This window comes from Hemitrygon akajei, chromosome 3 (assembly GCF_048418815.1).
Source record: "Hemitrygon akajei chromosome 3, sHemAka1.3, whole genome shotgun sequence".
NCBI lineage: Eukaryota > Metazoa > Chordata > Chondrichthyes > Myliobatiformes > Dasyatidae > Hemitrygon > Hemitrygon akajei.
The window spans coordinates 209526817-209553959 of record NC_133126.1 but is presented as its reverse complement, the minus strand read 5'-3'; the positions used below and the strand labels follow the sequence as shown (position 1 = coordinate 209553959).

The window sequence follows — 27143 nt, the reverse complement described above, 5'->3', positions numbered from 1 at the left end:
CTGTAAGAAGATAAGATTAAGCAAGAGAGGGCACGGTTAAGGTCTACAAGGATGTTAGATGGAAAGAACGAGTAGTGTCATAGAACACTACAGCCAGAAACCGGCCTCTTAGCCCATCTAATCTGACTGGTTGCATCGTTATGAACCCGAGAGACAGCTCTCCACTCCCCTACTGTCTATGTGCAGTCCCTATCAACAGTCTACTCAAAACTGCTGTGGTTTTGTACTTCCAGTAATATAGGCCCAGGAAAGATTCCATACACGATAAATCCACAAGCCTTGACACTCAGGGACGAGGGCTAGAGTATTATTAACTTCATTAGTTTGTGACGATGTTTTTCCGACAACGCAATTATATGTGTTATATGTGCAAAATGGACCAAATGTGATTGAACCGCAGTGTTATAAAGCTGCATATAATACGCTACATGTAGAATTAAATCTTTAAAAACACACGAAGGACACATGAAGGATAAAAAGGGCAAAACACTTCGTGCGTTTCGTCGATGCATATTATTCTATAATTTCTCTGCTCTACCCATCAACTGTTTCTTCGTGTTCTCTTCCGGTTTGATTAAAATAATGTAACATTTTGGAACAAAGATGCAACTTAACAATCCAAAGCTTGATGCTAAAATTGCAAAGATTTCCACAGCGACGGTGTACTTCCCGGGAGTGCTTACATACGCTGGAATGAATGTTATCCACACTGCAAAAAAGATGAGCATGCTGAACGTTATAAACTTAGCCTCGTTAAACTTGTCCGGTAATGCTCTGCCCAAGAAGGCTAAGATCAAACATACGCACGCTAGTAGTCCGATGTAGCCGAAGACGCAGCAGAAAGCAACAGTGGAACCCACAGCACATTCTAGAATAATCTTTGAACTTTGGTATTTGGTGTTTTTCGACGAGAATGGAGGGGAAGTTAGTAGCCAGATCACACACACAATAACTTGAATCAATGTGGAGAGAAGGATAATGGATCTTTGCTGTATAGGCCCGAACCATTTCATCAGATTGCTAGACGGCAAGGTGGATTTGAAGGCCATCAGGACGACCAAGGTTTTGCTGAGAATGCAGGAAATGCACAGCACGAAGCTAATCCCGAAGGCAGTGTGACGCAATGCGCACGACCACGGTGACGGCTGCCCAATAAACGCAATGGAACACAGGAAGCAGAGAATTAACGAGACCAACAGAAGGAAACTCAGTTCCGAATTGTTGGCCCTAACAATGGGCGTGTTTATGAAATATAGGAACACAGTCGCGACAGCTCCCGTGATGCAAGTCCCAAACAGGGACATGGCCGCGAGTATTACCCCCATGCTGTCGCGAAAAGAGAGGAACTCGATCTGTTTGGGAACACAACGGTCTTTCCGATCATTCGACCAGTAATCCACAGGACACTTGATACACTCTGTGGAATCTATGGATGGAAAATACAATGTGATCAGCTATAGTGGGAGGTGTTACGCTGTCATTCTTTGGCATACAATCGGCTCTAATTCGATCAGTGTACTTTACCTGTTTGATTGCTAATCTCTCCGTCAGAACAGGGTAAGCAATCGAAGCAGCAGACGGGCTGACCATGTCGAGCTCCCTTTCTTGTACCTTTAGCGCACGGTTCACTGCAGACAGATACTGGAACCTGTGGAGACAGAACATCGTACACTAAACGACACACTTATTGTGCAATCGCAGGACATGTCACTTTTTTGTGAGTTTTCCTTTCGAGGATTGAAGATTAACTTTGTCAGGTAGAGGTGCGGTAATAGGATACTGGTCAGCGTCAAGCTTTAAAGCGTAGGTGACCCGGGTTATGTTCCCGCCGCTGTCTGTAAGGAGTTTGTTCATCCCGTGTCTGTGTGGTTTTCCTCCGGGTGCTCCGGTTTCCTCCCACATTCCAAAGGCATACAGGTTAGCATGTTAATTGGGCAGCTGTGTCCAATTGGCTGCCGCGGACTCGTTAGGCCGAAAGGGCCTCAATGTACTGAATCTTGAAATAAAAAGAAAAGATTTTCGCCATATATATTCATATGTATGAGGATTTTTTTTGTTTTGTGTTGGCGCAATAGGCAACAGCATTGTGCTTATTCTTTACTTGAGTCTGTACTTGATATGGCATTGAGAAATTAACCTGGTCACGTGTCAGATCTGTCGGTGCGAGAGCGCTTTGGAGGTCGTGATCACAACTCCATCTCCTTTACCATAGCGCTGGAGAGGGTTCGGGGCAGATAATTTGGGAAATCATTTAATTGGGCTAGGGGGAAATATGATGCTATTAGGTAGGGACTTGAGAACATAAATTGGGAGCAGATGTTCTCAAAAAATGAACGGCAGAAATGTGGCAAATGTTCAAGGGAAATTTGCATGGCGTTCTGCATTGATATGTTCCATTGAGGCAGGGAAAGGATGGTAGGGTAAAAGAACCATGGTGTACAAAGGATGTAGAGAATCAAGTTAAGACGAAAAGATAAATTTACAAAAGGATCAAGAAACTAGGTACTGACAGAGCTCTAGAAAATTATAGGTTTGCCTTCAAGGAGTAGAGGACTGACATTAGGAGAGCTAGAAGGGGCCATGAGAAGGTCTTGGCGTACAGGATTATGGAACCCCAAGGAATTTTACAAGTATGTGAAGAGCAAGAGGATAGCCATGTGAGAATAGGACCTATCAGGTGCGATAGTGGAAATACGTGCATGGAGACGGAGGAGGTAGTGCAGGTATTTAATAAATACTTTGCTCCAGGGAAAAGGACCTTGGTAACTGCAGGGATGACGTACAGCGGACTGAAACTTTTGAGTGTATAGACGTTAAGTAAGAGGATGTACTAGAGCTTTTGAGAAAAATTAAATTGGATAATTCGCCGGGACTGGAGGAGATATACCCCAGGCTACTGTGGGAGGCGAAATAGGAGATTGCTGAGCTTCTGTCAATGATCTTTGCATCATCAATAGGGACTGGAGATGTACCAGAGGATTGGAGGGTTGAAAATATTGTTCACTTTTTCAAGAAAGTGAGTAGGGATAACCCAAGAAATTATAGACCGGTCTGTTTTACTTCAGTGGCAGGTAAGCTGTTGGTGAAGGTTCTGACAGGCAGGATTTACGTGATTTGGAGAGACATAATGTGAGTAGGGATAGTCAGCATAGCTTTGCCTGTAGTTGTGGTTGTACTTGATTTGGTTTTGAGAAATGTACCTGGTCACGTATCAGACCTTTCGGTGGGAGAGCATCTTGGAGGTAGTGATCACAACTCTATCTCCTTTACCATAGTGCTGGAGAGAGATAAGTGCAGACAATGTGGGTATCATTTATTTGGACTATGGGGAAACATGCTGCTATTAGGCATAAATTTGGAAATGCACGGCAGAAATGTGGCAAGTGGAGTTCAACAAGGAAATTGTGAAGTGGTTCATTTTGGAAGGGCAAATTTGAATGCAGAATATAATATTAATGTTAAGACTTTGGCAGTGTAGAGGATCAGGTACAAATTGCGGTCTGTGTCCATAGTATAAAAAAAAGCTGCTGCACACGTTGACGGTGCTGTTAGGAAGGCCTATAGTGAGTTGGCATGCACTAACCGTAGGAATGAGTTCAATAAACGTGAGATATTGTTACAGTAATTTAAGACCCGGTTGTCACAGCCGGGCTGGAAGTGTGGAGAAGTTCCCACTACCCACAGTACAGAACGATAAAGTGCTCAAAATGGTGTGCGTTCCTAACAGCCTCTCACAGTCAAGTTCAACTCTTGGCCTTTACGTGTGGCTCAGCTAAATCAGTGATGTGGAGAAGGGTATCTCACTGTCTGGACAATAGACAGTTCTTCACATCTTCACCCTCCCCCCAAGGTTTGTGCCCTGGGGAGGAAACAGTCAATCAGAGGCTCAAACACATGATCCCCAGGGGTAGACAGCTGCCTACTATAAGACCTTGGTTAGATCTCACTTGAGTGGGGTCACCTCACTACAGGAAGGATGTGGATTCTGTAGAAAGATTTACAAGAATGTTGCCTCGATTGGAGAGCTTGCCTTCTGAGAATAAGTTACCTTTTTTCCTTGAATCCACAGGACATGAGAGGTGACTTGACAGAGGTGTATAAGATGATGAAAGGTATTGATCATGTGGATAGCCAGAGGCTTAGGACCAAGGCTGAAATGGCGTACAGGAGGGGGCATAGTTTTAAGGTACTTCGAAGTAGGTAGAGAGGGTATGTCAGGGGTACGTTTTTCACACAGAGAGTGGTGTGTTCGTGGAATGCTATGTTGCCGATGGTGGTGGAGGCGGGTACAATAGGGGCTTTTAAGAAACTCTTCGATAGGTACGTGGAATTTAGAAAAAATAGAAGGCTATGCTGCAGGGTCATTCTTGGCACATTCTACAGTAGGTTACATGGTTAGCAAAACATTGTGGCCCGAAGGGCCTGTAATATGCTGTAGATCTCTATGTTCTATCAAAAAACAAATTGAAAAGTTAGAAGAAATAAAGTTTTGTGTAAAATATATCTTTAAGGGTACCGATATGCAATAACTGTACATAAATACATAAATACCATCATGTATTTAAAATGTAAACACATAATAAGATTTGGTTTAAAGTGTTTGCTGCGTAGTGCAATGACGGGAGTAACAGAGAGATCGGAACGGGAGGGCTAGCGAGAATGCTTGATCAGATTAATGGTATAGGGGAAGAAGGTTTTAAGATGTTGTGTTTGTTTATGTTAATAGCCTCAACACTCTTTCCAAAGGGAACTCTAGGAGAGCTTGTTGAGTGGGTATTTTCCCGATATTTTTCTTCCCTGTCCGCTTGTCGTGGAAACATACAAGTCCTATTTCTGCCTCAATTACTTCTTCTGGCAGTTCGTTTCATAGACTAACTATCGACGGGATGAAAAAGAAACATGCCGATGAAAAAAAAGCTCCCGGTTTAATCATTTCCCTCTCACATTAAACTTATGCTCTTTCGGAATTACTGCCTGGTTTGGTGCAGCATCCTCCCACAAAATAGTACTTCCACAGTAAACTGTCAGGTCAACAGAAAAGGCCCTTGATTGCAGTCTGAAATCAAAGGCACACATTTCACCGACGAGAGTTGGGATCAAAGGGTGGAGGAGGTTGGTCTGAGAAGATGTGGGGAGGGTGTTAAGGGAAGCAATGCTGGGACGAAGATCGAAACTCGACGGACACAAAGAGTCGACGGTGGAGACACGAGATTGCAGAGAGGTGAGGGGAAATTAGAGACTGCGGTTCCAGTGACAACGCCTAATTCTCGGCCTGGACGTGCGGTCAGTCAAGGTCCAGGCAGGAGGCAAAGTTGGATATAACGTTTTTAGCAGTTTGAAGGTGTAAGGGATCGTTGGAACAGGCATTGCCGGCGGTAGAATTGGGGTTTTGAATCCGTTCAGGATCATTGGAACCAGAGGTGACGATGTCCAGAGCCATCGGGGACGGTAAGTGATTCGGAGAAATTCGAAACCTAGGGGCATCCAACGGAATCGAGGTTCTATCCTGAGGCAGCAGGGACTGCAATCTAGGGCCCTAGTGGGCCGTCGGCTTTGAAGACGACGGCTCTGCAGTCTGCAGGTGAGCCATCTGCCGATCCTTGCTGATGCGGGGAAGGCGAGGAAACAGCGATCGAAAACTTGGATCCGGCAGAGATAAAGTATTGGAGAGATCCATTGCGTCGGGAGGAGTGAGAATCCCGGATCTGTGGCAGCGACCCCGACAGTACCACCAGATTTCTCCGCATGGTGGAAAGGGTGGCACGTGGCAAGAGTGGTGGGTGCGTGGATTGAACTGCCGGCAACGGTGGGGGAAGTGGATGCAATAGGGGCTTTTTAAAGAACTTAGATAGGTACGTAGAGCTTAGAAAAATAGAGGGTTATGCAACAGGGTAGTTCTAGGCAGTTTCTAGAGTAGGTAGCATGGTCAGTGCAAGATTGTGGGCCGAAAGGCATTTAATATGCTGTAGATTTCAATGTTCTGTGTTCTGGAATGTGGAGGAAGCAGCAGCGGGGGAAGCAGTCAATTGAATGTGAGTACCTGGGGTCCTCAGAGGCTCCAAATCGACAAGTTTGAAAACTGATTTGGAAACCATATGGTACAACCTGGCGACGGAGACATATCCCAGGAAGGTTGCATGGCTGTGGCAGCGGATCTGGATGAGACCATGGTCGAAGAGGCGGAGGGCAGCAGAGATCACAAAGGGGGAAAAATGAGAGACGGTTTCATTGAACTCCCGTCAAATGGAAGATTTAAACTTCTTCAGGATAGGCATCCCTCGAAGAGAGTTCATAGTACGAGTAATATCACAAGTACGAGGAAATCTGCCGATGCTAGAAATTTAAAGCAACACACACAGCGCTGGAGGAACTTAACAGTTCACTGGGCATCTATAGTCAGTGAACAGACGACGTTTCGGACCGAGACCGCTCTCCAGGAGTGGAAAGGAAGGGAGAAGTCAGTTTAAGAAGGTTGGACAGCGGGAAGGAAGAAGTACATAGTGGCAGGTGATACGTGAAACCGGGAGAGGGGAATGGGTGAAGTTGATTAGTGAGAAAAGATCAAGGGCTGGAGAATTGAGAGTCTGATAGAAGATAGAAAATCTTGGAAGAAACCAGAGGTGGAGGAGAAATGGGCAAAATGGGGGAATGGGCAGGGACCGAGATCAAGTAGGAAAGGGAAAATAGAATGGGGAATGGTGAAGGAGAGGAGAGAGGCATTACGGGAAGCTCGAGAAATCGATGTTCATGCTATCAGGTAGGAGGTTACCCAGACGGATTGTAAAGTGAATAAACTCTTCTCGGGCTTCCAGCTGGTTATAGGTATTGAGCATAACCGATAATTCAATGAGAAACATTGCATTTTCAGCAGGGATGAAGCCTGGTATAGACTAGATATCTGTTAGAGTCAGTGGATTTATAAAATATATCATCCATAAGACTCTCTGCAGAGATTGAGACAGAGAGATCTAGAAAGAGGAGACAGGTGTCCGTAATGAATTAAGTAAATTTTAAGGCAGAGTTAAAGTTAGAGGCAATTTTGATTAAATCGACGAGCTGAGCTTGAAGCAGGAACCAGCCTCAAAGCAATCATCGATGTAGCGTAGGCAGAGTTGGTGAGCGACTCTGGTGTAGGATTGGAACATGGACTGTTCCACGTAGCCGACAAAAAGACAGGATCCTTAGAGTGTCCTTCACTAACCTTTAGTGGGGAAGTCAGGGAACTTAAAGACATTTTCAAAGCTTGTGAAACGTCACGGATGTACGTAGGACGGGTGCATAGGTATCTTGGTCGCCATGTATGAGATGTGCTGAACGGCCCGTTTCAGTGCGGCAGAGATTTATAGTTTTCATTTACTTGTTTTTCTTTGCAACTTCAGCACAGAGAACAGATGATGATCGTAGTTTGATTTGGATTGTCGTGAGGAAGTTTCTGTCTAAGCCCTGATACGCTGCTGAAAGCACCCTCATCTGTATGTCCTGCAGCTGCAGTAACGCCTGTGATTATGCATTCAGGCGGGGTGTGCTGAGTGAATGGATTGTTTCTTCTTATATAAACCTCCAGTTGAGAAAAGGATTAAAAATACCAACCCACAACAAAATGATGTGGAGAGAATTCTATGGGACACTTAATATTTTGGGAACAGCTTCTTACAGCTTCTTGCAATGTATAATGATGATAAAATATTAATGCAAGATATACATATGTATATGTATATCTGTATCTATATATCTATATCTATATATATATATATATATATACACACACAGAGCTATATATATATTTATATACATTATATTTATCTTATATTAATATTTTATTAAACATTGCAATGTACAATAACTCAAAGTGTTTTGATTTTTTGGTTTACACGGTGTATTATATACACACATTTGAGCAAAGAAAATACATTTGTAAAAGCAACAGAACAATCTTTTCAACTTATGTCAATAATAATAAACTTGAGTTCCTTACATTGTGTCCAGATCCGTGCCAAACGATTTCACTTTCCTCTAAGATAAATTCGTTCCCCGCAGGCAGGGCAGCATCGTAATATCCAACTTTAACCAACTCCACTGAACCGTCCACTCGTCCTTGCCAGTTTATCACGTCATAGGAAGCGATGGGATCTCCATTTTCATCAAAGCTTATTTGTTCTCCGAACTGATTGGTGAAGCGGACCTCCCGAAGATAGTGCAACAGCTGCAGATACAACAACATTCACTAAGTTAAGCCGTTTACTCATTGAATAAGGTTTAATATTTAAAGAACTATATTAAACTAGGATCCTTTTAACTGAAGTTTAAAACAATGTACTCATCTGTACTTGCCAGACAGCAATGAATATTACATTCATTTTTCACACGTACAGTACATCGAAACATCGAAACCTACAATGAAATGCGTAGTTTGCGTCAAGGACCAACACAGACCAAGGACGTGCTGGAGAAAACCTCAAGTGTCAAAGAAACATCGAAAACCTGCAGTACAATACAGGCCCTTCGGCCCACAAAGTTGTGCCAAACATGTCTTTACCTTAGAAATTACTCAAGTTACCCATAGACCTCTATTTTCCCAAGATCCATATACCTATTCAAAGTCTCTTAAAATACCCTATCGTATCTGCCTCCACCACCGTTGCCGGCAGCCCATTCCACGCGCTCACCAATCTCTGCGTAAAATAACTTACCCCGATATCTCCTCTGTATCTACTCCCCAGCAACCTAAACTTGTGCCCTCTTGTGGCAGCCATTTCAGACCTGGGAGTCTTACCATTGATACTATATTCTGCCATCATATTTGACGTTCCAAAATGAAACACTTCACACTTATCTGGGTTGAACTGCCACTTCTCAACCCAGTTTTGCATCCTTTCAATGTCCGGCTGTAACCTCTGACAGTCCACCGCAGTATTCCCAAACCTTCCAACCATTGAGTCTTCAGCAAACTTACTAACCCAACTCTGCACTTCCACATGCGGGTCGTTTGTAAACATCACGAAGAGTAAGGCTCCCATTAGGGCACACTACTGGTCACCGACCTTCATGCAGAATATGACCCGTCTACAAACACTCTTTGCCTTCTGTGGGCAAGCCAGTTATGGATCCACAAAGCAATGTCCTCTTGGATCCCATGGCTCCTTACGTTCTGAATAAGCCTTGCATGGGGTACCTTATCAAATGCTTTGCTGAAATCCATGTTCTTTATCTATTGCTCTTCCTTCATCAATGTGTTTAGTCACATCCACAAAAAATTCAATCGGAGTCGTAAGGCACGACCTGCCCTTGACCAAGCCATGCTGACTATTCCTAATCATATTATACCTCTCCAAATGTTCAGAAATCCTGCCTCTCAGGATTTTCTTCATCAGCTTACCCACCACTGAAGGAAGAGTCACTGGTCTATAATTTCCCGGGCTATCTATACTCCGTTGTCTGCAACCCTCCAATCATCCGGAACCTTTCCCGTCCCTCTTGATGTTGCGAAGATCATTGCCAGAATTTCAGCAATATCCTCCCTCTCCTCCCACAGTAGCCTGGGGTACACCTCATCCAGTCCCAGCGACTTACCCAATTTGATGCTTTCCAAAACTCCAGCACATCCCCTTTCTTATTACATGCTCGAGCTTTTCAGTCTGCTGCAAGTCATCACTACAGTCACCAGTCTGTTTTTCTACAGTGAATACTGAAGTTAAGTATTCATTACCTCTACTATTTCCATCGGTTCCATACATACTTTCTCACTTTCACACTTGATATGCCCTATTCGTTCACGTCTTTTCTTCTTGCTCTTCACATACTTGTAGAATGCCTTGAGGTTTTAGTTAATTCTGCCCGCTACGCCTTTTCATGCCCCCTGATGGCTCTCCTAATTTCCTTCTTTAGCTCCTTCCTGTTAGCCTTATAATCATCTAGATCTCTAACATTAACTAGATCTCTGAAGCTTCCGTAAGTTTTTCTTTTCTTCTTGACTAGATTTTCTTCAGCGTTTGAACATCACGGTTCTTGAACCCTATCATAACTTCTCCGTCTCATTGCAACGTACCTCTGTAGAACTCCACATAATGTCCCCTGAACATTTGCTACTTTTCTTCCGTACCTTTCCCTGAGAACAACTGTTCCGAATTTAAGCTTCCAAGTTCCAGTCTGATAACCTGATAATTCCCCTTACTCCAATTAAACGCTTTCCAACTTGTCTGTTCCTATTTTTCTCCAATGCTATTGCAAAAGCAAATAAAATTATGATCAATATCTGCAAAATGCGCTCCCACTGAGCGATGTGACAGACGACCAGGTTCATTACTCAATACCAGATCAAGTAGAGTCTCCACTCTGCATATTGTGGTTGGCTTATCTACATATTGTGTCAAGAAACCTTCCTGAACACAGCTCACAATCTCCACCCCATCTAAACCCCTTGCTCTAGGGAGATGCCAATCGATATTTGGGAAATTAAAATCTCCCACCACGATATCTCTCTTATTATTACACCTTTCCAGCATCTGTTTCCCTATCTGCTCCTCGATATCACTGTTACTACACGATGTTTTTTACAGGCCTACTAGGCGGCTTATGAAAAAACACCCAGTAGACTTCTTGACCCCTTTGTGTTCCTAACCTCCACCCACAAAGACTCCATAGACAATCCCTCCATGACGTCCACCTTTTGTGCAGCCGTGACACTATCTCTGATCAGCAGTGCCACGCCCCCACATCTTTTGCCTCTCTCCCTGTCCTTTCTGAAACATCTAAAACCCATCACTTGAAGTAGCCATTCCTGTTCCCGAGCTATCCAATTCTCTGTAATGGCCACCACATCACAGCTCCAAGTACTGTTCCACGCTCTAAGCTCATCCACTTTGTTCACAATATTCCTTGTGTTAAAATAAACACATTACAAACCGTCGGTCTGAGTGCGCCCCTTCTCTGTCACCCGCCTATCCTCCTTCACACACTGTTTCTAAGCTTTCTTTATTTGTGAGCCAACCAGCTCTTCCCCAATCTCTTCAGTCCGGTGTCCACCACCCAACAATTCTAGTTTAAACTCTCCGTAGTAGACTCAGCAAATTTCCCCGCAAGGATATCGGTCCCCCTAGGATTCAAATGCAACCTATCCTTTATAGTATCGGTCACACTTGCCCCAAAGGAGGTCCAGTGATTCAGGAGTCTGAATATCTGCCCTCTGCTCCAATCCCTCAGCCACGCAATTATCCTCCACCTCATTCTATTCGGATATTTACTGTCACGTGGCACAGGCTGTAATCCCGAGATTACTACCTTTGCGGCACTGCTTCTCAGCTAACTTCCTAACTCCCTGTAGTCTATTTTCAGGACCTCTTCCCTTTTCCTGCCTATGTCATTAGTACCAATACATACCACGACCTCTGGTTATTCTCACTCCCACTGCAGGATATAGTTAACGCGACCTGAAGCATCCCGGATGCTGAGACCTGGGAAGCAAACTAGCATCCAAATTTATTTCCTGCGTCCCCAAAATGTCATGGTTCTGTCGGTGGTCCGCATTCCAATTCACGGTCTGCTCCATCTTTCCTGTTTCCAGGTTTTCCGGTTTTCCCCTGTTCTGTGCTCTAATTGAGGCACCTGATTCTCATTTTGGGCTGGCTACATAAATAGCTCCCCGGTTCAGCTTCATTTGCTGGACTGTTCCCTTCACCATCCTCCTGAAGCCTTTGGCCGAAGCTTTGCCTGCAACCGCGCCTGCGTTCTCGCCTGTATCGTGGTGTTCTACCGCTGGGGCAAGACCGGAACCTTGCTGTAGCGAGAAACTAAATTGTCTATCGTTGTTTGGAACTGTCTCTGTGTCCACACCTTCACTAGGTAGGTCTTGCCGTTTGCCGCTACCTTAAGTTGGGAACCGTCTTTTTGTGTTGTCTCTACGAGTTCCGGCCCTACGTCCTACTCCTGACTCTGTATAGAACACCGGCCCCAAGCCCTGTTCATAAGGAGGGGTCCCGGCTCTGTGTTCCATGTACCCCTGTTCCTGTCTCTCTTAAGACCCTCTGTTCCTGTTCACTCAAGACCAAGGACCCGTGTTCCTGTTCTCTCAAGACCTAAGCTCCTTGTTCAGGTGTTTTAAGATCGAGACAAGGCTTTGGGTTCTTGTCTTATCCTTGTGCCTTGTCCTGTGCAGGAGTTCCATGTCTAGTCCTGCAGCGAAGCCTCAAAGAACCCAAACCTCGCCTAGTCCGGTAGCCAAGCCTCGAAGAACTCAAGCCATGTCCAGTCCTGTAGCCACGTCATGTCCACACCTAGTTCCGGGGTCCAGGTTCTGGGTCCTTGTCCAGTCTCTGGCTCGGAGTCTAAGCCCAGGCTTTTAGTTCCCAGTTCCTTGTCCTGGTCCCGCTTACCTAGCCAAAGCCATAGCCCAAATCTGAGTTCCTGTCCCAGATCCTAGTCTGTGCCCTGTCCCGTCCCTATCTCTAGTCCAGTCCAGTTCCCAGTCCTTCAGTATCTGTGTCTTGCATTTGGGTCCGCTCACCGCGCCCACCATATGACACAGAATCGCCTGTCTGGCACCCTAACTATAGAGTCTCCTATCACTGCTGTCTTTCTCTTCCTTTCTGTACACTTCTGAGCCGCAGCGACGGACTCTGTTCCCGAGGCACGGCCACTGTTGCTTCCCCCAGGCGTACTTATTGTTAAGGGGACAGCCACAGGGGGACTCTCTACTACCTGACACTTCCGCTTCCCTCGCCTGACCATTACCCACTGGTCTGTCTCCCGAGGTTCCGGTGTGACCACCTGCCTATAACTCCTTTCTATCACCTCCTCACTCTCCCTGACCAGACGAAGGTCATCGAGCTGCAACTCCAGTTCACTAACGCGGTCCCTTAGGAGCAGCAGCTCGACACGCTGGCTGTAGATATGGTCTTCCGGGAGGCTGGGAGACTCTAGGACTTCCCAAATCTGGCACTGAGGATAGAACACCGGCCACACACACATACTTCCTTTCCACAATTAACACAGGTGAACCTTGCCTGGTGTCGCAATGTTTCCGACGACAAAAAAATGCCCTCAACTTATGAACCCTTACTTACCAGTCCGACTTTATGAAAGTGGGAGGAGACCGGAGCACCCGGAGGAAGCCCCCGTGTTACGGGGAGAATGGACAAACTCCTTACAGGTTGCGGTGGGATTTATACCCTGGTACTGGCGTTGTAAAACGTTACGCTAACTAGTGCTTTTGTGCCGCCCAGTACCAAATAAAGTTGATCCTTAATCTTCGTCCTTGAATTGAACCCCAACGGAATGTAAAGCATGCCTTAACCGCTACGCTACCGCTTCGTACATTTTCTTGACTATTATGGAAACTACTTTTTGGCAGACGGGAATATTCCACTCGTTGCTCACCTGCCAGGGTAAAATGTTTGATTTTTGGCCACAAGTTTTGTTCACAAAGGGTCCTTTTCCGTCTGTACACGATTGTAAATTATGAAGAGCATGCGCCACAGCGTACACAGCTTTATACACATTGTAGGAGATTCTCAACTGTGAAACGTCAGCGTATGTATTTTCCACCGTCTCTAGACTCTCCGAACCGTTGCACTGTTTGTTTGGAGACAACGACGCGTTTCCGTTCATAATCTGATTTGACAATTTTGGACTGCAGCCAAAAACATCCCGCCACAGTTCATCCACAAATGGGTGGTCTGGTGCCGAGGACGGATGGAGTTTGACCAGAAATTCTCTCAGACCAGGAATTTCCTGTTTCCGGATCGCAAACCCGATCGCTCCTGAAAGTATTTCACGGCTTTCCTCAGACCACAGATGGGCCGATGTTATCCAGCTCTCGCTCGCTATGATTTGAATGTCAGTAACGTTCTGTAGACGCATTTCCTTCACCAAGGACATTGCATCGCTTTCAAAAGTGAAAAGAATGACCACTTTAGCAGAGGACTTTTGCATTGTCGCTGTCACTTGCATCAGTTTAGATCTGGTGCTTGCAGAAGAAATAAATTCAATAAAAGCGATGCATGTCTCAAACTTAGAAACTTCTTGAATAAACGACAATATCGCGAATCGACCATATTCACCGTTATCAGCGACAATCCCGATCCAAAGCCACTGGAAGCGCTGTACAAGTCTGACCAAGGCTTTGATCTGAACGGCATCACTAGAAGCAGTTCTGAAGAACGTTGGGAACTCTCTCTTGTCACTTAGGCAGGTACAGGAAGCAGAGTAGCTGATCTGGAAGAGAAAACATAAGTTACACAACACATTAAGCACAGTTCACAAACATCTGAGAGTCCTTGATTCCGACTTCGGGGTAAAATGTTTGTGCATTTTTCACTCGTCTGTCAGAGAAAATTCGGCTTTGAGAGACTGAAAGAGAGCTATATTTTTAAAAATAAAATCGTTGTTGTAAGATTAGCTTTATAGAGATTAGCTTTATTTCTCACATGTACTTCGAAACATACAGAGCAATGCTTCGTTTTCTGTCAAATCAACTTCACGGGGTTGCACTGGGGGCAGCCGTAAGCGTCGCCACACTTAGGGTGCCAACATTTCATGCTCACTTCTCACTATCCCGAACCAACAGGCAATTGGGCTGAGGGAGCAAATCGGAGCACTTGGAGGAAACACATTCGTTTGGAATCAAACATTTAAGAACAAGCAGCAGATTAAACTGATGCCAATCCTGATGTCGAGTGTTGGCTCGAAATGTCGAATGTGTATTCCCATCCTTTGATGCTGCTAAGCACGTTGAGTTCCTCCGGCATTTGCTGTGCGTTCCGGTATGTGAGAATCTGTTGTGTTTAACCTTTAACATTGCAGAACATTTCAAATCGTTTCACAGGTTAAACTGCACCTTGTGGAACTGAAAACTAAAAAAAAGGTCTCTATTTCTGCACAATAACAATTAAATCTGTATAATGATAATATGCTATATTCTTATATTTCAATGCTTGCAATAGATGGAAAAAGACGGCCATGCAGCACTTTACAGTTTGGTACGTACGGCATTGTGGGCATAACTGGATTGTGGTTGAAAGAAGATTATAGCGAGGAGCTTTACAGCCAAGGATCCATTTTGTATCGAATGTAGAAGCAGGTAGCAGAGGGGCTGTTAAAGTTCTGCTGTCAAAAATAAGTAAATCACTAGAAAGAGATGGCAGAAGGTGTAAACCTTAGTGGGTAGAGCCAAAGAATTGCAAATGTAAGCAAAGCCCTGATGGGAGTTATAAGCTTAAACAACAGTAGCAGGGATGTGTACTACAAGTACAAATGGAGATAGAAAATGCACACCAAAGGGGCAATATTACAATCACCATGAGGGATTTAAGTATACAGGTAGATTGGGAAAATAGGGTGAAGGCTGGATCGCAAGAGGGAGAATTTCTAGAATGCATACGAGATTGAATTTTAAAGCAGCGCGTGTTTTTTAGCCTACTGATTGGTCAACTATTCTGGATTGTGTGTTGAGCAACGAACTGGAGATGATCAGAGAGCTAAAGGTAAAAGAACTAAAAAGGACAAATGAACACAATGCGATAATATTTACACAACAATTTTAGAAGGATAAACTAAAGTCGGATTTAACAGTGTTGCAATAGGAATTTGCTGAGGCATGAGAGTGGGGTTAGCCAAAATTGAAAAACGAAACAACACTGGCCGGGATGACAGCATAGCAGCAATCTCTGGAATTTCTGAAAACGATAAAAGGTGCAGGAGAATTACCTCTCAAAGAGGAAGAAGTATTCTAAAGAGAAATTGACACTACTTTGGTTAAAGAAGAAAAGTAAACAAAAAAACATTTGAATAGAGGGCATTTGATAGAGGGAAACGTCAAAGGAATTTAGGGGATCGGGAAGCATTGAAAAGCCAACAGAAGGCAATTAAAACGTGTAATGAAAGAGAGGCGAGGGTGGATATCTGACTGTTGGAATGTGATGCTGGAGAGGGAGTGATGGTGGAACAAGAAAATGGTGGACGAAACGGAATCAGTATTTTGCATCAGTCGTCACTGTGTTGAGACACTGGCTGCATGCCGGAATTTCGCGAGTCTCAGGGGGCAGAAGTGTGTGAAGTTCCCTTTATTATGGATACAGTGGCTCAGAATCTGACAGGTCTTAACGTGCTTAAGCTACCTGGACCAGATGGTACACAGCCCAGGGTTCTGCAAGAGGTGGCAAAAGAGATTCTGGAGGTATAAGTAATGATCATTCAATAATCAATTGATTGAAGAACGGAAAGCGGCAACAAAAAAGGAAATTATAGGCCAGTTAGTCTGATCTCAGTGGTTGCGAAGGTGTTGAAGGATCGGGGTATTTGGACGCACACGATATCCTTGGTGCCATTTTTCAGATGACAGGAAGGATAGTGAAGTTATGAACAGTGTGGAGATTGATAGGCTACAACTGAACATTGACAGGATCCAGAGCCGGACTGGGTAGTGGCAGGAGGCGTTCAACCTAGAAATGTTCTAACAATGGAAGTTATAGTAGTAAAATAACGTACGCCAGTAAAATTGTTACCAAATAATTCTACATGCTTCAAAGCAGACAATGCAGACAATCATGAATCTTGCCATTCAGCCCCGCCTACTTATACCTCGTGACATTCAACAGACTGTAGAGCACAGCCTGTACAGTTTAGGCCAGACACTATTTTCTACAGACCGTACAGCTTACAGTAAATTAAGGAATCCTACCAGGCCGATATTGAACGGAGCCAATAGGCGGGAGGCAGCGACTGATTCCGAAGACGCGGCGTCGCCCACAACGATGGCCACTGCTGGGAGTGCTGAGCAAGTGTAGCTGGATTCAGGTTCATCTTCCTGGTTCAGTAACTGGAGGACTCCTTTGAGCGATTCGGAATGTGCCTGGCAGCTATCAAAGATCCTGTATCCGAGAGTTATATTTGGAAGCAGCTCAGTTTTCCTGTTTATTTCATCAATTGCGAAAATCATTGTGTGCACCCAGCGGAGCTCCATTTGCCGGAATCTAGTAAATATACAAGAGATGTGTCATCATATTGGAGAGACATGCAAAAATATTAATCAGTTCACACTTTCACAGCACCGTGTACAATTCTGCTCTTCACGTTACTGGAAGGATGTGGTCGTAGCAGACAGAGTGGAAACGGGATTCAGTGGATTACAGTCTGGAATAGAGCGCCATAGTTAAAAGGAGAGATTGTATCGGCTGCGTTTATTCTCAGTGGAATGGAGGAGGATGAAGAGTGACCTTATAGATGCTTATAAAATTCTGAGAATCTCTCCTCAGATCATCTGTCTTTTCCCAAGGCAGGGGAGGCTAAATCTAGACGGAGCAATTTGAGCCAAGAAGGGAGAAATGTAAAAGAAGACCGGAGGGTCAGATACTTAAGTGGAGAGTGGTAAGGGCCTGAACTGCAGTGCTGTATTTTCTATAGTTCAATGAAATGGATCTTGAAGTGAACGTGAGGTGAAGTGTGTTTGTAAGAGAGTCCAGGAGCTATGGAGATGAGTTCTTCAACTCGTTCTCATTATTTCTTGCTTATTTATTATTATCAATAGATGACTTTTTACTGTATTTGCACAGTTCATTGTCTTATGCACATTTCCTGTTTGTCCGTCTTATTACGTGCGGGATTTCATTGGTTTGTCTTTGTTATGTACTGTGAATGCCCATATGGAAGCGAGCACGAGTGTTTTATAATGTAAGTTGCCGATAAAACTTCTTTGAACTTAAATTTTGAATAATGCTATAGAATATTTCAATGGCTGTTTACTAGGGCGCAATGCAGTTTAATAACTTCCTAAAAAGCGAGAAAACAAGTATTTAACTTGAATTTCTTACCTGTAGAAATCCTATAGTTACAGAGGTCTCAGAGCTAAAGGAATAAACGCAAAAAAGAATATCACCCAACTAATTGATAGTGAAATTTCCTCAGTCATTCTCGCTCCCAGTGAATAGGTATTCAGCAGGTAAAAAGAGATACAACAGATATTGACTGCCTGAATTCGACCTTCCAGCTGTTTCATCTTCGGTGATGTCGCAGACATTCATGGAAAAGTACAATACAGGAGTAATCCCTTCGGCACATCTTGTTAGTGCCAAGCCGTTTAAAATAACTACTGCAATCTACCTTCACGGGGACAATCGTCCGCCATACCTCTATTAGCTATGTAACGATCCAAACATGTCTTAAACGTTGGAATCAAGCTCTCATGCATCTCTTGCGCAGGAACCTCATTACACACTCTTACATTCCTGTAGTGAACAAGATTCCCCAACAGTCCTTCCAGGTGAGACACCTCTTCACTTGTGAGACTGTTGGGGTCATCTATTGCATCCAGTGCTCCCAGTGCGGCCTCCTTTACATTAGCGAGACCCGACGCAGATTGGGGGACCACTTCGTCGAGGACCTTCGCTCCGTCCGCCACAACAGACAGGATTTCCTAGTTGCCACCTACTTCAACTCTGCTTCACATTCCCATTCATATATGTCCATACATGCGGCTGGATTGAAGGGCCGAATGGCCTACACCTGCACCCATTGTCTATTGTCTATTGGTCCCCTCTACTGTCATGATGAGGCCAAACTCAGGTTGGCGGAGCAACACCTCATATACCATCTGGGTGTTCTCCAGCCCCTTGGCATGAACATTGAATTCTCTAACTTCCGGTAATTCCCTCCCTCTCCCTTCCCCCACTCCAGCTGCCTATCACTTCTCTCATAATTCTGTCTTCTTCTATTGCACATAGTGCTTTCCCCTTACATCCCTTCTTCACTTTACCTGAATATCCCGTCGCTGCTTCGCATCCCCCACCACTTGATCTTTCCCCTTATTGGGTTTTCACCTGGCACCTACCAGCCTTCTCATTCCCACTCTTCCCCCGCCTTCTTTATAGGGCCCCTGCCTCCTCCCTCTTCAGTCCTGACGAAGGGTCTCGTTCCGAAAGTTTGACAGTTCGTTTCCACGGATGGTACCCGACCTGCTGAGTTCCTCCAGCGTGTTGTACGTGTTGCTTTGACCCCAGCATCTGCAGTGTCCTTTTGCGTTTATGTTTTCCCTCACCTTCCGAATAAAGTTTTCATCTTTTACTCTTCACTCGTATGTTCCTGATGAGTGAAGACGTTTCCACTCACTTTCCCCATGAACTTCACGTTTGCCACCGTTTTACTCTCACAGTCTGAATGATGGAGTTTCCTCTGACGTTCCCGAGAAACGATGTATCTGTCACACTTAACTCATGACCTCCAATTGTAGTCCCACTCAACCTAAGTGGAAACAGTCTGCTTGCATTTACCTTATCTATACCCCTCATAATATTGCATACCTCTATCAAATATCCTCTGAATCTTCTAACTTCCAAGGAATAAAATCATAACGTAGTTAATCTTTCCACATAGCCCAGGTCCCGCAAGAGCCCGCAACATCCTTTGAAATTTTATTTGTACTTTATTTGCCACATTCCGGTAGGTAGGTGACCAGAATTGAACAAAATATTCTAAATGCAGCCTCACCAATGGATTATACAACTTCAACATAACTTTCCATTTCTTGTATTCAGTATTTGATTTAGAAGGCCTATCACCAAAAGCTTTCGTCACGAGACTATCGATCTGTGACGCAATTGTCAATGAATTCTGGACCTGTATTCCGAGATCCCTTTGATCCAATACACTCCTCAGAGCCCTGACGTTTACTGTATAAAGCGACCCTGGTTGGCCCAACCGAATTGCAACAACTTGCATTTATCTGCATTAAATTCGATCTGCCATTTTTCCATCTGGTTCAGATCCCTCTGCTATCCATGAAACACACACACATTGTGCTGGAGGAACTTAGCAGACCAGGCATGTTAAATGGAAAAGTGTAAACAGTCATCATTTCTGGCCGAGACGCTTCATCAGGGCACTCAGTCAGGAATTTTTGCTCTTTGTGTCTTGCTTGGATTTCTGGCTGTTACAAGGATGGTCTGGGGGCGAACCCAAGTGCAGGACACAGTCACGGAAGCAGACTAGGACTTGACTTGGACTCGGAGTTAGGACCTGGACTTGGACTAGACTGGGACCCGAAGCCTTGACCGGACTGGGACCCGGAGTCTTGAACGGACTGGGACCCGGTGCCTTGACCGGACTGGGACCCGGAACCTTGACCGGACTGGGATCCGGAGTCTTGAACGGACTGGGATCCGGAGCCTTGACCGGACTTGGACTCTGAGCCTTGTCCTGACTGGGACACAGAATCTTGACGGACTGGGACCCGGAGCCTTGACCGGACTGGGTCCTGGAGCCTTGGACAGGGTCTTTGAGCCTTGACTTCGACTGGGACTAAGAGCCAACAAAACAAAACAACGTCAGACCATTCGAATCCCGGCTCGAAGCAGCGGTAAAACGGCCGGCAACACTCAGCTGGACACGAGAAGACAAAAGCAAACAACAACAGACAAAACGTATTTTGACACGGAGAATTTCATGAAGACGGCCCCTTATTCTTGGCGGCTCTGAAGACGGTCCCTTTATCCGGCGGCTCTGAAGACGGTCCCTTTATCCGGCGGCTCTGAAGACGGTCCCTTAATCCGGCGGCTTGGAACTTTTATCGCCGTCCTGGCCACGGTGACTATCCAGCATCTTGACTCGAAGAAGGAACAGCGGATGACGGGCTGTCGGCTCGACCCCGGAACTTAGACAGGAAGGCTCTCGACTCGACTCACTCTCGGCAACCCGGAACGAGCATGACCGCACTGCTGAGGTGACGAACCAGCAGCGAGTAGATGTAAGCCGGAGTTCTTATGCTGTCGGTTCGAATGAGGATCAGGATCCCTAATCAAGGAGCCCAGTGGAACACGGGTAAAGGAAATTAACTGAAATGAGTAGTTACCGGACCGGACTCTGACACTGGCATCTGCAAATGTTCTGGTATCTCCGTTGCAAGTTACGAAGGTGTTCTTCACTGCCCACTACATCACAGATCTTGGTGTCATCCTCAAAAGTAGTGTTAATCACATTATCATCCGGAGCATTAGGGTGAGGGTTAGTATTAGAGTTAGACGACAAAAAATAACAGACCTAATACCGATCGCTGTGCCACTACACTAGTGACGGATCTCCATTTAGCGGTGCAACCATCTACTTCACTGTCCGGATTCTCTCTCAAAGAAAATGTCCACTCCAATTTGCTAATTCATCTAGAATGCCGAGTGACTGAATCTACTTGACCAACTTCCCAAGCGGTGCCTTGTCATATGCTCTGTTAAAGTCTATGTGGAACACATCCACTGCTTTGTCTTCATCAACCCTCCTGGTACTTCCTTGAGAACTGCATAAGATTGCTCAGACGTTAATCACTACACACGAAGTTATGCTGATGGGTTTTAATCTATCCATGTCCCTCCAAGTACTTATATATCCGGTCACTTAGAGTAACTTACAATAACCGGTCTCTAGTTTCCTGGTTTATGTTTAGAGCCTTTCTTAAAGAACGGACAACATTGGCTGTCCTGCCATACAGCGGCACCCCACTCGCAGCTAAGGATGATTTAAATGTCACTGGTAGGGCGCCGGCACTTCTGCACGTTCCTCTGACAGGGTCCGAGAGAACATAGTGTTAAGCCCTGGTGATTTATCCATCTTAGTTTGCGTAACGACAGCAAACACATACTGATTTGTAATCAGTATACCGTCCCTGAAGTTGCCTTACTGCTATAGACATTGTGCCCGTCTCATTTGTAAATACAGACGCAAAAATATATATTTAAGATACCCCGCCATCCCTTTTGACTTTCCGCGTGGATTGCATTCTGATCCTCAAGAGGAACAATCTTATCACTTGCAATCCTTTTTCTGTTAACGCATCTCCGAACCCTGTAGGATTGCCCTTCACTTGCCTGTTAAGGCAACACCATGACTTCTTTTTTCCTCCTGATTTCTTTCTAATCTTGCATTTCTGTATTCTATAACCACCTCATATGTTCCTGCTCCCTATGCTTGCTCTGTACCTGCTTTTTGCTCTTACCGAGTACCGCAATATCTATTAGAACCAAGGTTGTCTTTACCTTTTATTTTAATAGGCACATAAAATGTTCGTACTCTCAAAATTTCACTTTTAAAGGTCCCACTTACCAAGTACACTTTTGTCAGTGCTCAGCCTGTCCTAATCGACTCTTTCTGATGCCATAACAATTGGCCTTTCTCCAATTTAGAACCTGACCTCGTGAAGCAAACTTATCATTTTGCATATTGACTTTGAAATTAATGGCAATGTGATCACTAGAAGGAAGGTGTTCACCAACACAATCTTCTGTCAGCATAAGACCAGAAGATATAGGAGCAGAATTAGGCAATTCAGACCATCGAGTCTGCTCCGCCACTCTGTAATGGCTAATCCCGGATCCCACTCATCCCCATACTTCTCCCTTCTCGCCACATTCTTTGATGCCATGACTGATCAGAAAACTACGAACTCTTAACTTAATTGTACCCACGGACCAGGCATCCACCCGCCGTCTGTGGCAGAGCATTTCACAGATTCACCAATCTTTGGCGGAAAAAGTCTTTAATGTTCCAAAATGTCGCCCCTCGAATTGGAAGCTAGTTCTGGATCCCCCCAAGAGAGGAAATACCCTCCACACATCGACCCGATCTCGACTTTTCAACATTGTGTTGTCTTCAATGAGATCCTCTCCTCCCCCAAAACCTGCGCCCCATATTCTTCTAAATTTCAGAGTGTAGGCTCAAAACTTCCAAACGTTCCTCATATGCTAATCCCCCCCATTCCTGGAATAATCTACATGAAACTGCTTTGGTCTGTCTCCAATGATAACACTTCTTCTCTCAGATATGTGGACCCAACTTGTGACAATACTGTACTGCATGTGCGGCCTGACTACTGCTGTATGAATGCTCAGTATTATTTCTTTTTCATATTTTATTCCCCTTAAAATAAATTCCAACGTTGCATTTGGTCTCTTTACCAGAGATTCAAACTGTAAATTAGAGATTGTGAAGTCTCTCTGCACCTCTGATGCTTGAACCTTCTCCTCATTTAGATAATGGTCCGCTCTATTGTTCGTTTTACCAAAATGCGTTATCATACATTTACCAACACCGTATCCATTCTGCCATTTTTATGCCCATTGTTCAAATTTGCCTGAGTCCTGCTGCAGTCGCATTGCTTCCTCAACACTACCTACACCTCCACTTGTCTTAGTTTCATCCGCAAATATTACCTTATCCCATCCATGTCATTATCCAAATTATTGACAACAATGTGGAAAGTAGCGAACCCCGTATTGACCTCAATAAACACCACTAATCACTGGCAGCCGACTTGAAAAGGCATCTTTTCTCCCACTCGCTGCCTGCTGCCTGTCAGCTATTCCTTTATCCATGCCAGTACCTTTCCTGTGACGCCAGAGGATTTTTATTTTGTTAAGCAGCCTCATGTGTGGCACCTTATCCAATGACTTCTGAAAATACAGGTAAATGACATCTACTGAGTCTCATTTGTTCTCCTAGCTTGCTACTTTCTCAAAGCGTTCTAACAGCTTTGTGAGGCAAGATTTCCCTTCACAGAAACCAGCACATTCCTAACCACTGAGTTTAGGCTACCTGCCCTTTCATTTCATCTCTTTTGTTTTCCTTCCTTCTTAAAGAGTGGAGTGACATTTACAATTTTCCTGTCCTCCTGGACCCTGACAGAATTAAGTAAATTTTGACAGATCATGACCAAAACATCTGTTATCTCTTTAACAACCTTTCTCAAGACTCTCTCACATAATCCATCCGGACCAGGTAACTTTCCCACCGTCAGACCTCCGTCATATTGTTGGCTAGTTTGCCCTCATATTTCGTCTATTCGCTTCTTAGAGCTTTAAGTGTGGGTTTTTGTTGATTTTAAAATGCCTCCCAATCATCCAACTTCCCACTCACTTTTTCTACCTTATATGCCCTTTACTTGGCTTTTCGTTAACTTCCCTTGTCAGACACGAATGCCTACTCCTGCCATTTGAGGACATCTTCTCCTATATGATAATATCTACTTTGCGTCCAGTGAAATACCCCCAGAAGCTTCAGCCATCTCTGTTCCGCCATCATCCCCGCTGGAATCACCGTCCAATCTAGCTGTGCAAGCTCGTCTCTCATGCCTTTATTCAATTGCGATACGGGTACATGTGACTTATGCTTCCCCCTCTCAAATTACAGCATGAATTTAATTATATTATTATCACTTGCACTTTCTAGTTCCCCAATAGCAGATCAAGTATCACACACTCTGTCGTTGGGACTTCCATGTGCTGATTAAGAATACTTTCTTGAACACATCTGAGAAACTCTAGCCCATTTAGTCCTTTTATAGCATGGAATTCCCAGCAAATATGTGCAAAGTTAAAAGTCACAGCCGTGTCAGTCAGAACATACTGGAGAGCTCATCATGTGAGGCGTTCTGCTTGGAACTGCGTAATACCAACCTTATGTTCTTTGCAAGAGTCTGCGCTCTCTTTACAAATGTGCTCATCTAAATCCATCGGGTCGCTGAGTAGTCTCTAATCCCATTAACGTGGTGATACCTTTATTTATTACTCAGTTCCAACCACAACGCCTTACTAGGCGAGTTTTCCAGACTGTGCTGATTGAGCACTGTTGTGATGTAGTCATTGGATAGTAACGCCTCCTTCCATCTCTTCCGCTGTGTGGCTTCTAAACAACGGAGCCCCATTGAGCTTCCAGTCCCTCCCCTCCTTCTATCAAGTCTCACTAATGCGTACAGTATCATAATACAGCTTCTCCGATGCCGCTGATAATATATTTTACATTTTGCAGCATTTGACATTCATTTATTTAGAGTTGTATTTTTGTATTATCTATCTATCTATCTATCTATCTATCTATCTATCTATCTATCTATCTATCTATCTATCTATCTATCTATCTATCTATCTATCTATCTATCTATCTATCTATCTATCCATCTATCATTTACTTCTATACTTATTTAGTGGTACGTCGTCCAACAGGCCCTTCTGGCCCTACGAGTGGTGCCATTCAGTAAACTAGCGATATCTATCTAGCTAATAAAATTACTATTTACAACAACCAATTAACCTACCATCTGGTGGTCTTAATGAAGTTGGAGGAGACAAAAACATACCGCTCGCATCCCGTGAAGAAGTGCTCACACCTTTCAGTCGGAGACGGGGAATGAACTTCGAACTCGATGCCCCGAGCTGTAATAACGACTTGCTAATTGCGAAGCTACTGTATTCAGCTGTTAATCCCGCTCTCGCTTGGTCCCGTTTAAATTTGATGATTCAATTTCATGGCAACTTCAGAATAATTTGAGAAAAAAATTGCACCATGCAGTGAATGAATCCTATCGTGAGGGTGGGTGTTGATTAGTTATTAATAACTGATTAGTTTACTTACTGATGACAACGGACCGGTTGAGGTTGAAATCGAAATGTATTATAGACTGGAGTCGTTCTAAAATGTATGGGGAATAAACCTCCCAGCATGACATCTCCGAGTTGAGAAACGCCGCGATTGAACTTTCCCCGCAGTTTGCACATAGGTTCTGTGGCTGAATCTGCAATCTTGATTGAGAAGAGAAATAATAGTCTCCAAATCGAAAGAAACTGCATTACAAAGATTATGAACAACTTTTCGAAACACACTCACAATATTATACAGATCCTCTGAAGAGTACCTGTTTATATACCCATTGGTAAACAAGGAATGCAGATGTGATTGAATTCGTAGCTGCCGGATAAAATCATCCCACCGGAATAATTGGAGGAAATTTCTGTTTTCTTGATAAACAGGTGCAGAGTGAGACGGAAATCAGAGAGATTTGGCATGCCGGAGGCAACGTGTCCCCGGATTTTAGATTTTAATGACATTTTCTATGATTATTATGAAAGATCTTACCTCAGCGAATAAGGAATTTTGGAGAACTCTCTATAGGCGCCTTTATACAAAACATTCAATGCTAAAAGCAAAGGGAATAACGTTTGAGAACTTATCTATATGACGCGATTGTCATTGCTGTCTTTCGGCTGTAAGAAGCTGTCAGTTGTCAACGAGCGTTGTGCGAGTCGTCAGCCAATAATGTTAATTAAAATGCATTTTATATTTCCAAACGCGGGGCGGACACACATCACCTGAGTAAACACATTTCCATTAATGTTCCCTTCCTATACTTAACCTTTCACCTTGAACCCGTGTCATCTACTTGTAGTCTCAGCCAACGTCTGTGGAAACAGCTTGCATATATTTACTCCATATACCACTCATAATTATAGAGATCTCTGTCAAAATATCTCCTCATGCTAGTATCCAAATTTCCCTACTCAGTTAAGGCTATAAGACTATAAGACATAGGAACAGGAATTAGAATCAGAATCAGAATCAGATTTATTATCACCGGCATGTGATGTGAAATTTGTGAAATTAGCAGCAGCAGATCAAGGCAATACATAATCTAGCAGAGAAATACAATAAATGCAGAGAAAATAATAGTAATAATAAAATAAAACATAATATTAAATAAACAAGTAAATCAATTACGTACATTGAATACATTACAAAAATGTGCAAAAACAGAAATACTGTGTGTTGAAAAAAAGTGAGGTAGTGACCGAAGCTTCAAATTCCATTCAGGAGTTGGATGGCAGAGGAGAAGAAACTGTTCCTGAATCGCTGAGTGTGTGCATTCAGGTTCCTGTACCTCCTACCTGATGGTAAAAGTGAGAAAAGGGCATGCCCTGGGCGCTGGAGGTCTTTAATAATGGTCACTGCCTTTTTGAGACACTGCTCCCTAAAGATGTCCTGGGTACATTGTAGACTAGTGTCCAAGATGGAGCTAACGAGATATGCAATCTTTTGCAGCTTCTTTCGGCTCTGTGCAGTAGCCCCTCCATACCAGCCAGTGATGGAGCCTGTCAGAATGCTCTCCATGGTACAACTATAGAAGATTTTGAGTGTACTTGGTTACATGCCAAATCGCTTCAAACTCCTAATAAAGTATAGCCGCTGTCTTGCCTTCTTGAGGACTACATCAATATGTTGGAACCAGGGTTCCTAATGCAATATTAGATCTCCTATTAGGAAACGAGGTAGGACAAGTGACGGAAGTGTGTGCGGGGGAACATTTTGGGTCTAGTGATCATAACGTTATTAGTTTCAACTTGGTC

At 44.1% G+C, this 27143-nt stretch overlaps 1 protein-coding gene across 1 annotated transcript; it reads right to left on the bottom strand.

Moving 5' to 3' along the window:
* Positions 1-518: 518 nt before the first annotated feature.
* Positions 519-25592, bottom strand: LOC140724528 (extracellular calcium-sensing receptor-like). The gene is made up of 6 exons (XM_073038974.1): positions 25378-25592; positions 16673-16964; positions 13372-14208; positions 7976-8203; positions 1525-1648; positions 519-1426 (listed from the first exon to the last, which is right to left on the bottom strand). The coding sequence occupies exons 1-6, from the start codon at positions 25590-25592 to the stop codon at positions 519-521; spliced, it is 2604 nt and encodes an 867-aa protein (XP_072895075.1).
* Positions 25593-27143: the final 1551 nt, after the last annotated feature.

Excerpts from the sequence above, each read along its gene's own strand:
- LOC140724528 (XM_073038974.1), bottom strand. The coding sequence starts at position 25,592 with ATGCAGTTTCTTTCGATTTGGAGACTATTATTTCTCTTCTCAATCAAG. Across the intron at positions 16,965-25,377 it reads CAACCGGTCCGTTGTCATCA|ATTCCGGCAAATGGAGCTCC; the intron begins GTAAGTAAACTA and ends TATATTTACTAG. Across the intron at positions 1,427-1,524 it reads AGAGATTAGCAATCAAACAG|ATTCCACAGAGTGTATCAAG; the intron begins GTAAAGTACACT and ends TTCCATCCATAG.